This window comes from Habropoda laboriosa, unplaced genomic scaffold (genome assembly GCF_001263275.1).
Source record: "Habropoda laboriosa isolate 0110345459 unplaced genomic scaffold, ASM126327v1 scaffold90, whole genome shotgun sequence".
In the NCBI taxonomy this organism is placed as follows: domain Eukaryota; kingdom Metazoa; phylum Arthropoda; class Insecta; order Hymenoptera; family Apidae; genus Habropoda; species Habropoda laboriosa.
In genome coordinates, this window is record NW_017100218.1 from 1,699,244 (window position 1) to 1,714,320 (window position 15,077).

The 15,077-nt window shown below is 44.1% G+C and overlaps 1 protein-coding gene across 1 annotated transcript in view; it reads left to right on the forward strand.

The window, feature by feature from the left end:
• Positions 1–15,077, forward strand: part of LOC108570898 (hemicentin-2) — a 378,548-nt gene that overhangs the window by 266,735 nt on the left and 96,736 nt on the right. Inside the window, exon 6 of the mRNA XM_017932826.1 lies at positions 2,489–2,611. Coding sequence (XP_017788315.1) covers positions 2,489–2,611 — 123 coding nt within the window. The remainder of the gene's footprint in view (positions 1–2,488; positions 2,612–15,077) is intronic.

Consider the following 15,077-nt stretch of genomic DNA (forward strand, 5'->3'; position numbering starts at 1 on the left):
CACGTTCTGGATACGGCCCGGTTCTGTCACCTAGTTCGAGGTCGGTCGTTAATGACGCGGAAGGAACGCTCGTAGCACACCAGGAACACCGACGAGGTGGCCAGGAGGGTGGCTCGTTCGTCAGAGGCGCAGTTCCGTTTTGCCGATTAGTAGGTTTGATGTCCATGGCAGAGCGGCCTGTTTTCATCCTCGCCCCCGCTCGCTTTCAGTTATTACGGAGTCGCGCGATCTTCCCTTTGTTCCCCCTGCGCGATATTCCTCTCTTTTTTTTTTTGTCTTTCGCCCGCTGCTTTTTTGTCCTTTGTCGGCGAGAAATGAGGCGCTGTTCGCCAGGTAATTGACGCTGGCTGAACGAGTTGGCGCGATGATGTGCACGGAAATTGGACGTTAAGTGTTCGGAATAAGCGTTTTTTGTGTGCTCAAGATAAGAACACTCGAGTTTCTTTTTTTATTGTAATTTTTCTACGGTACAATTTGATCACACTTGTGAGAAAATAAGGGTAGCGTTTGAACGTAAACTTTGCTCCAAAGTTTTTCCTTCGTATCTGTTTATCGCCAAGCGTAGATGTTTTACAGAATGGTTTACCGTTAATTGATTTTCTCTGCCGCGTAACAGTGAAGGAAACTGTCGTACGTATATATAAACAATAATAACATAATATATGTACAGTAATATCTCGTAATACAATAATATAACTTTTTTCTAACTGAAAATTCGTTTAACCGTGTGTTAGCACAGATTCAAAACACGAACACACGACAGGCTATTAACCAAAATGTATTATTTTATGAATATAAGCGGTGACTGAGGTCTCGCTCGACGGCTATAATAAGAGTGTCCTCTCCGCGTCCTATCCTGCGTTGCTCCGAAAAACCGTTGGAGCCCCCTCGTTCGACTTTCCGGGTAAAGGGCTTAGTTTATGGTACCCTCAGGTACCCGCGCGCTTTCTCTTCCTGGGTGACAAAGTCCAGGCCACCACAGCGCCCCCAAAATCTCGCATTTCTTACACGTGATCAGAACAATCTCACCACTATATTGATAACTTTTTCATCCAGAGAAAGTTAAAAATAAAAGCGCTTATCTTTTATTCCTTATCCTTGTCTTCGTTCGGCAAACTACAAAGGCGGGGTTGCGACCCTCGAAATCCGTGTCTCCTCTACCCAAACTGACGCCTTTCGGTTCCGACGCAGGGCGACAGTGTGAGAGATATTACTGTACCTCGTTACTATGCAATTTGTGTTAAGACACTAAGCCCCGGTCTCATCGAGCAGTCCTGCTGTTCCAGTTTCGCCGCGCACTTTAATAAACAATAATAACGACGCGGTCCACTGTACAAATATAAATACTTTATAGGACCGAAGTCTCTGACCCAAATCTTTGCCTACCTCAAAGCAACTTTGCCGACTCGGGTATATCGAATCTCGTTTACCATTGGCGCAAACGTAGCGCAAAGAAACTTTGTTAATTAAACAGCACCTATTATGGATTCGACGAGGTTTCTCAAATTTGATAAATTAAGTGGACAAATGCAAAAATACTTTGACCACTTTGCTTAATTTTTAGTCAATTTTTTCTAACACGCTTCGTTGCTTTAATTTTTCACAATCAAAGAGAGGCTGTAAATAATCACTCAGCTAATTTTTCACGAATTTAAATCTTTTACAAATCGTATTGCTTCGAACGAATTGTTGTCAACGATATTATGTAGGACTGTTAGAACGAAGCCGCTTTGGTTTCACATCGGCCAGCGTCTGTTTATGTTTCCGTCCGGGAATGTTATTGCCAAGCGTTCGGTATAAACTTGTGCAAAGCCGAGTGAATACGTGAGATATACAGACGAGTGTGTACGAACGCGACACGGGAAGGCTTATCAGGTTTGAAAGGCAAACGCGAGACATTCGGTAGTAGACTTCGACGTCGAACGGATCGTTCTCAGTGATTATTTCACCATTGCTACGAGCATTTCTCCCGAAAAACAGCCGCTTCCTGCAGCTATATCGGACACGCGGCATTGCACAGGTAACACTTGTCCGTTTATGCATAGAACAATTTCAATAAAACATTTATATTCGTTGATTGAAGTAAATAAAACATTTTCCAATTGGTCGAAATCGTTCGTAAAATTTCCATTAGCTAACGCGTGTGTCTCGAATGCGTATGTCATAAATTACTATCATAAAACACCACCGTCCTCTTGATTACCAATCAAAATAGCAAACGTTGTTTACAATTATTGTATTAATTCTCTCTCTGAAGGAGACGATAATTTTCACGCTAATTTAGTTGTCGAGTTGATAAAGACGATTTTTAACAACATATCCAAGTACTCAATTTTTTCCCTTTTCGAGTTCACGATAGGGAAAGGGAAAAGAAATTTGAGGGAAAATTCGCTAGGATCCACGAGCCTTCTTATCTCTCGTCGACGCTTGATCGACACACGGCTATCGATACCCAGAGCTGACAGTAATTGCTTAATACCTGTTTCAGATACTCCGTCGTTCGCGATAACGCGTTTACCTGGTTTTGGAATTCCGATCGTCGAGGGCATGTCCGTCAGCCTGAATTGCGAGGTGGACAGCAATCCGGCCAGCACGCCGATCTGGCAACGGGGTAAGTGACAACAATGACGAAGGATTCGATGTTTCGTTGCCTGTGTAGCTTATCGAGAAAAAAAACGTATATGTGCGTATACACGAGAGAAGAACGAAAGGATATTACGCAGCGATGCAGCGCGGGGAAAAAACAGCGACCGAGGATCAGGGACAAATGAACTATGAAGGATTTAGGGAAAAAAGCATAGAATTGTTTTTGAAATGACAGTACGTCACGGAGAATGGATTAAAATTCCTTGTATTCTGAATACAAGGTAGCTTGGAAATAAAACGTGCAAATAGTTTCTTCGATATACAATACCGCCTTGATTTTGTGATAAAATCCGTCCCGAAGACGGTGAAGCGAGCATCTTGAAGCCAGGCCCAGCGCTTTGTGTTCTTCCCTGGGCCTGTTCGCGTAGGGGTGGACAGGGATCGGCAGGACGACGCGACTTCACTCTTCCCGAGACCCTTGCAGTATACTTTTGCGAACGACGCTCGAATAACGTGGATATAGTGGATAACGTGGATACTTCGAGTACCTTCTGACAATTTTATACTCAAATTTTTTTCGAAGGATATTTCAACATTTTATTTAACTAGAATTTACAGGACCTTTCGTTTATTAACCTTCCGTCGGGCGCACTGGATCTCAGATCGGCCTTCAAGAGGTCTTTTACCGAGTAACTAACCACAGGAATAATAGAAGAACATGAGTGTAAACAAAAAAGAAAAAAGAACATCAACATTTGGAGCATATTTGCACATTCATTGCGTCTATATACATAGATGAATTATCCTTTAACGCCATAGAGGGTTAATCCTTTAACGCCATAGAGGGTTAATCCTTTAACGCTCACACTTTTCTCAACGCGATACGTCGAAGACGATCAACTTTTTTTCCCATCGTTTCTTAAGTGTGCAGAAATAAGTTTCTCATGATTTATAATTCTGTAACGGGCACGAGCGTTGAGGGGTTAATATACTGTACCGTTTAAACTGCGAACGGTGTGCTCTTTCATCCTAGTTGATATAAATGGCACTTGATTCACAACATCTACCATTATATTAAAATAAATATAAGGTTGAAACGGAAGCACGACACCATTTCGTATTTCCATTTGCCACTCCGAGCATTATCTCCTCCTAGCTATCTGCCGCAGCATTTCCATTTACTATTAACTTCCGGGCTATTAGTCTCTTCCCAGTCATCAGCAAACAAAACGATAAATCGCATAATCACATTAGTCTATACCGCGGCGGACAGCAGAGAGGACTATCGCGAGCGCGAAGTCAAGTCAGGACAATAAATAATCCCGCCCTATTCTCCGCGAGGCGAACCCTCTCATCGGAGATAAGTATGCGCGGCAGATATTATCTTTCGCAGAGCTCTTGGTCGCGTTTCTCTTTCTCTCTCTCTATCTATCTTTTTCTCCCTCTTCTCTAATCCCGCGTGTTGTGAATGCTTCGTCAAGATTAAAAATTCTACGCTTCGTACGCCTCCTCTCCTCCCTTCTTCTCTGCCCTTCAACAGACCACTGTGCTGCTTCTTCCTCCTCCTCTCTCTCCTTCTCTCTCTCCCGTGTACACTTGCATTCCTCCTCCCGCTTTCTCCCATTTTCCCTACTAGCAGGAATCAATGGAACCTCCCGTTGAGATTTCGCTTTCCAAGCGTTCCACCGACTTATTCTCGATAATTGGAAATCTCCTTGTACGAACGTCGAACGTCGTTGGTTCGCTCGAATTCGTTCGTCGCTTTTTTTTCCACCGCTGCCTCCCTTCGCCGACGTAATCGATAGCTTCGACGTTGAAGTGGTCGGCTCTCCCTTCCGGAGGAAACGAACTTCTGGATCGAAAGGGCGTAGAACAAGAAGAAGAGGGAGAAAAAGGAAGAGGTCTCGCTGCTGCGGTAACGTTGTATCGATGTTTTCGGTTATGAGAGGAGGGAATAAATCGAGTGACGAAGGCGGGACGATCGATCGGGGAGAGATTCCTTAACGTTCGGAGGATCGAGAAAGGGAGATTGGTCGGGTGGAGAGAAGCTCGCGTGCCACTTCCCTTTTATATCGTTTCGCGACGAAAGAGAAGAGAAAGAATTTACCCCTGGCCAACTGGATTCATTAGCAGTCTCTTGTTCTTTGTCAAAGCTCGCCGCCTGTAGACTGGCCCACGGCTTGATAAATATTTAAAGCCTCCTATAATTCTCCCCTTTAGTCTGTCCGGACACTCTGTTTCCCCTCCTTTCCCCCCCGTCTTTGCTTTTCTCTTCCTTTGGAGATCCTTCGATTTCGATGCAGCAGCCCGATGTAACAACATTTCAGCTCGCGACAGGGGTAAAAGTGGAGTTTCTCCAACGACTTTGGATAAGGGAGATGAAATTTGTGAGTTTGAAGGTGGGACAGTTATTTAGTGCGTGGGGAAACTGGTTCTTTATTGAAATTCTTATAAGATTTCGAGGTGCAACCTGCTCGAAATTTATTCTTTCGATGCCCGTGGTAGTTTCGTTTGAACATTTTTTTCACTTCTATCATAGACAGGTGTTTTCTTGAAGATTGCGCCGTAAAATTGCTTGGATGAATTCGGTGTAATTATAAGGCACAGAAAATTATATTTAAGCTACCAAAATCCGTGCAATTGAAAATAAAAGAAATTGACCACAATCTTCCCAATTCCATCACAGATTTTCCCACAAAATTCGAAAATTTTTTAATTTTGTCCCTTCAACCATTCTTTCGACCTTCGGTCGTTTACAGGCCAGCTTTAGGCACGCAACTAACAAAAACACAGCTGTAATCTCCGCAAAATCTGTTTTATCTATAATCAAATTCGAACGCGCTCCGTGTCGACAATATTAAAATCACTGACTCACGTCGCCCAAAGTTAGCGCGAAAACCCTAAAACCCCTCTTCTCTAAAGTTTCACTCAATCACATCGCAAAAAACTAAGAAAACTAAATTCAACGAATACGCGTCATAGACCTGCATCGTCAAGAAATCCAATCTACCAGCCAAGTGTATCAGAGTTTTATCAGTTGCTGCAATCTCTTCCCCTCGTTTGAAACAAGGAGTCCCTGAAAGCCCAACAGAGTCACTTTCGACAGGACACATCTGCACGCCGCGAGGATTCCCATGTTCGTTGTTCCGAGCGCGCCCAAGACCGACGTTAACCCAGATTCGGCGTTATGTATCTCGTGACCATACGGGCTGTTTCAGTCGTACAGGAACGTATGTAGGTACAGGTACGTGCAGCTTTAGGTAATGGTCGCGGCGCGAGTCGTTACGCGTTCTACCATGGGAATTAACGTTTGTTTTAACGGACGTACTTTTCGTACCGAGTCGGCGTGCAACGTTGTTACAACGAGGAGCCACCGTTGGCAGATTCATTCTCTCCTGAGTGTGATGCACGAGCGCGTTGCTGCGTTAGGCTCGATTCGCAGCTACATACCGCCCCGCCATCGGTGATAACGATTCGACCGGTGCCGCATGATTTGCAACTTGATTGCTCTCGATTCTGCGCCAGAGAGTCGACAATGGGGAATCAGTTGTTTCATTCTATCTCTCTCTCCCTTTCTAGTTTTCCATCGACGAATGTTCCTTACGAAAAAGAAAGACGGTGGAAGAGTATGGAAGAAGTATTAGAAAGTTGACGAACAATAAGAGAGATTACGAATGATTTAGGAGGTTGAATTTTTTAAAAGTACCCACACATTTGGTAACATTTCCACGAGTTTTCTCCGGCGGTAATTTTTCTCCCGGAGAACGTTGTTTTCAAGTCCGAGTGTACATTTGTTCTCGTTAAGCAGATCCTTTAATGTAATTAGAAGCCGGCCTGCGACTGTGCGCTAAATTAAGTACGCTTCTTTGGAAATGACTCTCCACTCTGGACTCGGGAATTTCTGGTGCGTGTAGCGAACTTTGAACAGGCCCAAATCGAAAAATCTGCCTCCCTTAATTCGCCTATGTTCTTTGACACGTTTAAAACACCTTCAAAAGCATGTTTTACCTTGCCCTCAGGGTCAAGTGTCCTTTGAATACCGCGAGGCGAAATTCTCTTAACTCTTTGTACACTTTAGCTCTTTAGCAGCACTTTGAAAATATTTATCTTAATTCCAATTATTATTTTCACACGCTAAAAAACTTTCTGTGTTCCTAATTTCTCTACACTGAAAGAATATTCAACACTTCGTGCTTCGATTTAACGATATTTCTCTTAATTCCAATCATTGCCTTTAAACTCGAAAAAGTCTTCGGTGGCTGTTTTCTTTCCTTATTTTCTCCACACCGCAGAATACCTAACATTATTTTCCACTCGAATCCTACGCTCTGTTCTCCAATTTTCCAGTCGAATCCTCTTCACGATCGGAAAATTCGATACACCTTCTTTCCTTCTTTCTTCTTCCACGTAAGAGTTAGCAGTTTTCCCCTTTCACCTGACCGCAGAAAATCACGAGAAAGGCTCGCAGATGGAGTTCGAGAGTCCGTCCCGATGTTGTGCTTTTTTTTCCTCGCTTCGTATCAATGGCAAATAAAAGTTCGCCACCGTATAATTCCCTTTATTCGTCGTCAATCAGACCTGGACCACGGGTAAAAAGAGAGAGAAATACTTTGGATTTTCGTGGGGAATCTCGCGATACCAGCAGAAGACCACTTTCTTGATTAGAGTGGCTGGTTTAAGCGGCGAAGCACGTTACACTCGTTAAACGCGGTTCAAACCTTGCGAACTTTTTACGGTGGCACGCGTTTTTCTCTCCCCCGAATTCGCGGATCGAAGTCTGCCTGTTTCACTGCCGCCACGGAAGTATCCCATTGAAGTTACGAGTATGTTTAATCTCGTTGCGAGGCTGGAGCGCGTAACCGGAAGTAATATAGGCGCGCAACGTTCGAGGAGCACTTAAACATTTTCTGACGATTGTCCCGTTGGAAAGTTTTGATTTTCGCCCTTTTCCTCGCGCACCAGTCTTTTTTTCCTCTCGTCCCAGTGTTTCCTGGGGATCCTGCTTTCTCGCGATAAGAGTTTTAACTCTCCGGTGAGCGTAGATTAAACGGTGATTAATTGGCAAAGTGCGCGTTAAAATGGATCTAATGGAGTTGCATTGTTGTTTCGTTAGGAATGGTTATGAACGGCGGCTGTAAATTATTATTATTATCCTTTGTTCAAAGGAGCGTCGCTTAACTTTATCAGCTTTAATGGGTGGCATCGATGCGCCATGAAATATCATTGCGCTGTGGAACAATGATTAAGAACCGGCGGCGTATGCTGAAATCAATAACTAATTTACGACCAATATTCCTGATTATACCAGCTCGTTAAGAGAGTCCCGGTTAAATATGTTTCAGCGTGCACTTGTTCCTAATTATTATCGAAAAGAAAAAATAGAATTTCCTAAATAAATTTCAACGAATTCACGAGTCCTGTAGAAATTCCGCAATTTTCTACTCTATACACGACGGAAAGTGTCGTCTTCGATTGGTCGATCGTTGAGAAACGAAGACAACGCGTTTATCCTTTCGCGATGGTATTCCTCGTTCCGCGATGCGGAAGGGAGATGAAATTTATCGAAGGCCGAGTTAATCGTACAAGCCTCGTTAGTCCCGTTATTGAGTTACACAAAATGCTGAGAGCAGCTGCACCCGTCACTTTCCACCGCGATCAGCTGGGTGAGAATGATAAGAAATATGATGAACGACCGGTTACCAGGGTTGCCCTCGCCGCGCGGAGGATTATTGTTCAACGAAATCCGAAACGGAGGAATTCACGAGACCGTAACAAATTGCACGCGAAAAATATCTTTTGCCCCGTTCCATCACGTCGGACAGACACTGGCTCTCGTTTTATGCCGCGCAACCGCGAATTATCGTTGTACGGATAAGTGTATTCAATTTGTCGCTGCTACGGTGAAACGATAATGGATGAGGTGTACGATAACAGCGTGACTTTTGCGAGAATTTTGTTCTAGTAGGTGCGCGTTGTAATTTCTTTTTTAAGAATTTGGTATCAATCTATCGGTAGATAGTGAAATCGAGATGAATTTTTGTCGGAATACCAAAGTGGGATTTCTTTTAATCGTTTCATCGATTAGCACTCTTCTCTCCAATATCCCTGACCTCCCAAACGCGCCGTTAAATTCTTCATTCTTCGCCACTCTCCTTAACATTCCCACTTTTTTTGTGTGCAAAAAAAGAATTCTTTCTTATTGCTTATTACGTGTGACAATTTTACTCTACGCGCTCTTGTTACGTGATAAAATATTCACGACATTCCGGCGACATCTCGAAGAAAATACATCAAATCTCTCAAGTTTAAACTTCGCAACTCGTACCCTCGTGACGTTCGATCCGAGCGAATTGGCGACACGCTTAAAATCACAGGAGAGCGTCCAAACAAACGTGTTCCACGTTCGAATTCCGGCTACTCAACTGGCGGATAACGTGCCGCGAACGAATCCAGGCAATTCCTTGGTCGCATTACGCCGTAGCAAAGGAGGGACAGAGGGCGGGAGAGAGTGACGAGATTGTCCAGGAAATTGGCCGGCGAATCTCGCTTGGCGACAGAAAAATCGTCGTCGATCCCTCGATCCGTAAAGCGCGCGCTCTTGAACCCGCGGCCGCGGTCGAGGTAATGACGGATGGCAACGTTCGATAAAACCCAGTTCTTCCTCGGCGTTTCGACGGCGTCGGCGTCGTCGTCGCTTGGGATATAAACGCCAGTTATCCCATTAAATATTCAATTATTTCTGCCTTCCACTCCTGACGTCCGGAATTCTGGCCTGCCGTGTGCATCGGTTCACGAGCACGACGAGGATGAGAAGAACCCGATCCGATGGAGAAGGGAAGGATGGTAGAAGAGAGCTTAATCCCTATTCATAGACTCAATCGAGTGATTTCGAATAAATCCTTCCAGCGTTCCGCGAAATCCGCTGCAATTAAAATACTTTAATATCCTTTGGAGCACGTACCCGCTCCGGGCGATGCCTCCTTCCAACCACATCCTTTCTCCTCCCCCCTATATATCCACCCCTCTTTTTCGACTCACCCTATGCCTCGACTCGTCTTGCCTCGCTTTTAGTCCCACGTTTCAACCCCTCGTCTCTCCTTCCATCTTCTCTCTCTTTCCTTCCACCGTCCTCACCCTCGTTCGGGGAATCCGAATTTCTTTTCGGAACGGGTGCTCTCTTATTAAACGGGTCCCAATCCAGATGCCCGGAGGTATCGGGAAAGCACGTTCGCTTTCCTTCAAAGAGCCCTTTATCACCGGAGCGGAGAGGAGAGAACTGCGGCAGATATTTTGACCATTCGTCTTCGAAGCGGTATATATCATAGCGCGAGGAACAGGCTGGCGTAACTGCAGTTTTTCCTCGCGCCGGACCGTGTAATATTACGCCGCTCGCCACCGGTTCAACTACCCTTTTTGATAGTTCTTCGAGAACCGGTTTCTTCCTCGCCGTGTTTTTCTGCCCCTACTGCTCTCTTTTTCCTTGTTTCTTCTATTCGTTTTTTCTTTTCTTCCTCTAAGGAGAGTATAAATCTGGCTGAAGTCGGCCGCCTGATAAGCTGGAAATAATTGACGGGCGCAGAGAGGTTGGAAAGAAGTTGTGGACGAAATGTTTGATAAGATTTAGAGATTCATAGGCGGCGTAGTGTGCTCTTTATGTGACGATTTTCTCTGTACGATGACGGAAATGTAAAATTAATACTAAATATATATTTTCCTGCGAATTACACCGCGAAGAAGTTAGACACAATCCTTTCGCGTTCCGTTCACAACGTACAACCAATTTTCCAGCCACTTACCATCCACTCTGCCTCCTATATATACTTCGACGCGAATTCAATTTATTGATAAATATCTATAACCTGCATTATCCTTGAATAGACCGGAGGCATTCGCGAAATTTCGAGCAAAACGATCAAATCGCCTACCTACGTTCGTGCCTGGAATAATCAGAGGGAGAGCTATATCCTGACGTTGAACGTTGTCGACGTGAAGACTTATCGGAAGAAGAGAAAAAAAAAAGAGAGAGCAGCAGCTCTCTCGTTCATCGACGATACGATCAGTATGTAATGATCGCTATAAAGCGGGGCCAGTTAAGGGCGAGGATATTTTAAATGAAAAGAAGGATAAATTTATCACGGCCCCGTCGAACGATTTATCACGACGATACATTCGAGCTACGGACGTTCCGGAGAACGTACGAGGGCGTCAGCTGCGGGAAACCGCTCCGGGGGAAGTAGATCCCCATCCGATCATTGTTCATACGAACCTAGCATATAATGCGATGCCAGCCAGAGTCAAATATATATATATGTCTATTATACGTAACCCCATTTCGGTTTTTCTCACGACTACGCCGTGAACGCTCTCGTTGACGGACTCTATGTCTTCGTGGCTCTTTTTGCGAGGGAGAAAGCGACGTCTTTGATACACAGCGGTGTCTAGAAGAACTTATGCGAGCGAAAGAGTTCGATTTTTTCTTTTTTTGCGCGGTGGATTGAAGAGAGAGTTGATTTAAACTTTACACGTAGAAATTATTTACCGTTATTTGCTCGAGTAAATAGGTTGTGCATTTATGCAGATTTTGGATAATTAACGTTAATCTGTAGAATTCATGAATTTGGGGATATTAATGCAATTTGTACGAACGCTTTTCGTGTAACTGGAAAAATCTGAGATGTATTTGAAGTGAAATTTTTTAACGTGAAAGTGACTACTCTTTTTATCTCGCAAGGCCGTGTGATGTTGATAACGAGTGGTCAGGATGATACTTAAAATCGAAATTGGTAAATTTTTCTACGCGGCGTTTTTTTATTGTTAGGGTCACCGGACACTTTTGCTTATTTCTATTTAATTTCAACGGTTGCACCTTTTGTTCGACTGTGCAAATTTTTCGAGCTCGTCTCAAAGGAACGGGGGACACTGTAAAGAGACGGCGTTTACGTTCTTCAAGTGTTTCGGCCTGCTAATTAACGTGCTCGAGACAGTAAAGTCGAGAAATGCTCTTTTTTAGGAACAATTATGCTCGCTGAAGGAACGAGTAAACCTCGCGTAAACTTCTCGCCGCTGGAGAAACGCTCCCCTCCGCGATTGCTCTCTTCTGCTCGTTTTTTATTCGAAAAGCGCGCGCGAAAAAATGCAGTCTGCGCTGCCGCTCTCCGCGCAACTAATAGTTCAACCTTAGGCGAAAATGTCTCGTTTCATAAAGCAAGTAAAGCGAAATTACTCACCGGCGCTCGTTCCAGTCGTGAAAAATCCTACTCCCCCTTTTTTATTTCACTTAACTCCGTTACACTCGAATCTTACTTCCACTTCGTTCTGCTCGAACAAACGCGAGAATCCTAATTTGTGTTCCTTCAAAAAAATCACCGGAAACTCGATCTTTCTTGCCTCTTCGAAAGGGAAGTTACTAAGAATATTGAAGTTTATCTGTGCGAATCTTATGTTCGAAACGTGGAATTTTTACTGCATCGAATAAACCATGTTTGTAAATCATCGTATAACATCCTGGCCACCAATCGCATCGCCTCATGAAACCAATTATAACTAACCCAACACCCCGTTCTATCTCCCTCTCTCTGAAAATTACCAACCGACACACGCACAAATCGTCCCACACTGTATATAAAACTCATCAACCCCTCTGCTACGAGAATTCCACCCCTATTCCTGGTATGGAACTACTGGGTCTACAGTGTGGTTCGTTTGTTTCCCGGCCAAATAGCCGGAATCTCGCATGACCTTACCGGAAATATCGTGCTTTTCGGGCCAAGTCACGGGTCGCTCTTATTTCATAGAGAATAGCACGACATCTTGCCGGCCTTTTCCCTGCCTATAGATCCCGTTAACACAATCGAGCGTGTTTTGGCACGGCCACCGGCCCGCTGTTTAGCGGGATAGCCGACCAACCCCTTAACCAACCCCGGTTTTATTCCTCCACGAGGCTGTTATAACGGGAGACGTAAAAGTTTCGCCGTAGAACTATGTCGGCGGAGGATACACGCGAGGACGGTTTTTCCTCGAGCTTCTTCTCCTCTCTGTTGGACACGTTACGTATATCCTCTCGCTCTCTTTTTCTGTGACACACGCGCTCCCTCGGTCTCTCCCTTGTGCCCGCTCTCTTTCTCTCTGGCACACACATATTCTCTCACTCTTTTTGTCTGTGACATACACTCTCTCTCGGTCTCTCTTATTCTCTCTCTGTTTTTCTCTGCTCATTCTCACTCTTTTTCTCTCTAACGCACACACTCACTTCTCTGTGACACACACTCTCTCTTATTCCCTCTCAGTCTCTCCCTTACTCTCACTCTCTTTCTCTCTGACACTCGGCTCTCTCAGACTCTCCTTCAGCCTTTCTCCCTCTCGCATTCGTACTCTCACTCTTTTTCTCTCTATCACACACAGTCACTCTCACTTTTTTTTTCTCTAACACACACTCTCTCTCTCTCACTCCCACTTCTTCTGTCTGATACACACACACTCTCTCCCTCTAATTTTCTTTCCCTCTCATAAACTCCCTTACTCTCCCTCTGTTTCTCTCTTATAAACTCTCTCTCTAATTTTCTTTCCCTCATAAACTCTCTTCCTCCCCCTCTGTCTCTCTCTTTGATTCGTTTTCCTTCGCCACCACAGTTGCACAGCGAAGCCTCGTACTCCTTCTTCCTTCGTAGCCCTACTCCCGTCGGTCGACATTGTTCCACATTCGAGACGCTGCCTGGAGAACCGCCGGTAAATCCGACAGCTGCGTCGAATCCTGCTTCTCGTCAAATCGCGTCGGTGGTACGGGAGGGAGGCTAAAAACAACGAGCCAGCGAAATGCCTATGGCCGGATGAAAGTTTCGCGAACGACTTCGCCGAAACGGATACCAGAGGGGATCATTCCCGTTTCTTTTACTCCCTTTTTCTTTCCGGCTACTTTCTTACGCTCGCCTTGCTCGTTCCTTGAAATAAGCTAGGATACGATGGATCCTTTCGTTTCGTTCTTTTGTTTGCTTCTTATGTTCCCCGGCAGAGAAGAAGACCGGGGGAGTGGAAATAGCCGGATCGCGTGCTCTAATTTGATTAACGAAAATACGATTGATACGATCGCGCCAGGGTTTTAAGTTTCGACTACGCGAACAGATGAAGAGGTTTACCGAAATGGTTCGATTTAATTCGATATTATCGATAGATGGTAGCGTTGAGATATTTCATTTGTGTCCTTACTTAATTGACGTTTGCTAGATGTTCTTAGAAATATAACCGCGTTACGTATCACTTACAATTAGACAGATAATGTTATCGCGTTCTCCTTATGGGGAGTAATATAGTTTAGGTATAATAGCATCCGCAGCTGAGCCTTTACACCTGCGAGATGTGTATCGAAGATGGTATTATTGTAGTGTTAATTATGTATTTTAAATAATTTCAAGATATTATCGTAGTATTATGGAGAATATTCGATATGCTCACAGGTACTCCAAACAACGAATTTATAATTATTCAATTTATACACAAAAATTATTTAATCAACATTCTTCCCATTTCCTCGCGTAAAATTATCTTTTTTAAATTTTCCCGCTACTTCAGTATCTCGCCATTTTCCTCGTAAATGTATAGTCGATGGAAGCGATGCAACGAAGTCGCATATTAAAACACTGAATTTCCTGAAAATTAAATCAAACTAACTATTCAATTTATACACAATCTTCTCTCATTTCCCCACGCAAAATCATCTTTTTTAAATTTTCCCGCTACTTCAGTATCTCGCCATTTTCCTCGAAAATGTATAGTCGATGGAAGCGATGCAACGAAGTCGCAAATTAAAACACTGAATTTCCTGAAAATTAAATCAAACGTAATTATTCAATTTACACAGACTATTCTCTTTTTAAATTTTCCCGCTACTTCAATATCTCGCCATTTTCTTCCCAAATGTATAGTCGATGGAAGCGATGCAACGAAGTCGCATATTAAAACACTGAATTTCCTGAAAATTAAATCAAACGTAATTATTCAATTTACACAGACTATTCTCTCATTTCCTCGCGCAAAATCATTTCGTCTTAAACTGCACCGCTACATCAACATCCATTTTCCTCCCAAACGTACAGTCAATGGAAGCGATACATTTTATTCCCAAATTAAAGCATCAAACTATACTCCAACTTTCCTCGTTTACATACCCAATGAACATCCCCCGTTAAAACCCTAATTGAAAAAAAAAAGGAACCGTCTCATCTAGCCGAAAATGCTCGAAAATCAGGCCTTATGTGCACAGGAAGTTTCGTTGCCGGAGCTTATCCGTTTACTATTACTTGCAACCTCCCCCGGTCCGACGATTCGAGTCGTTGGCGCGTAATTCTGTGCGCAGGGAAATTTTTCGAAGGACAATAACGCGGCCGGTGGCTGGCGTCGCGCCAGCGTCGACCACGTAATTCCAGCGACGCCGGCGAGCCGCGCCGCGCCGGTTAATCGGTATCCTGCGTGATTCCGCGCGAAGAGCGCGCGCGTAG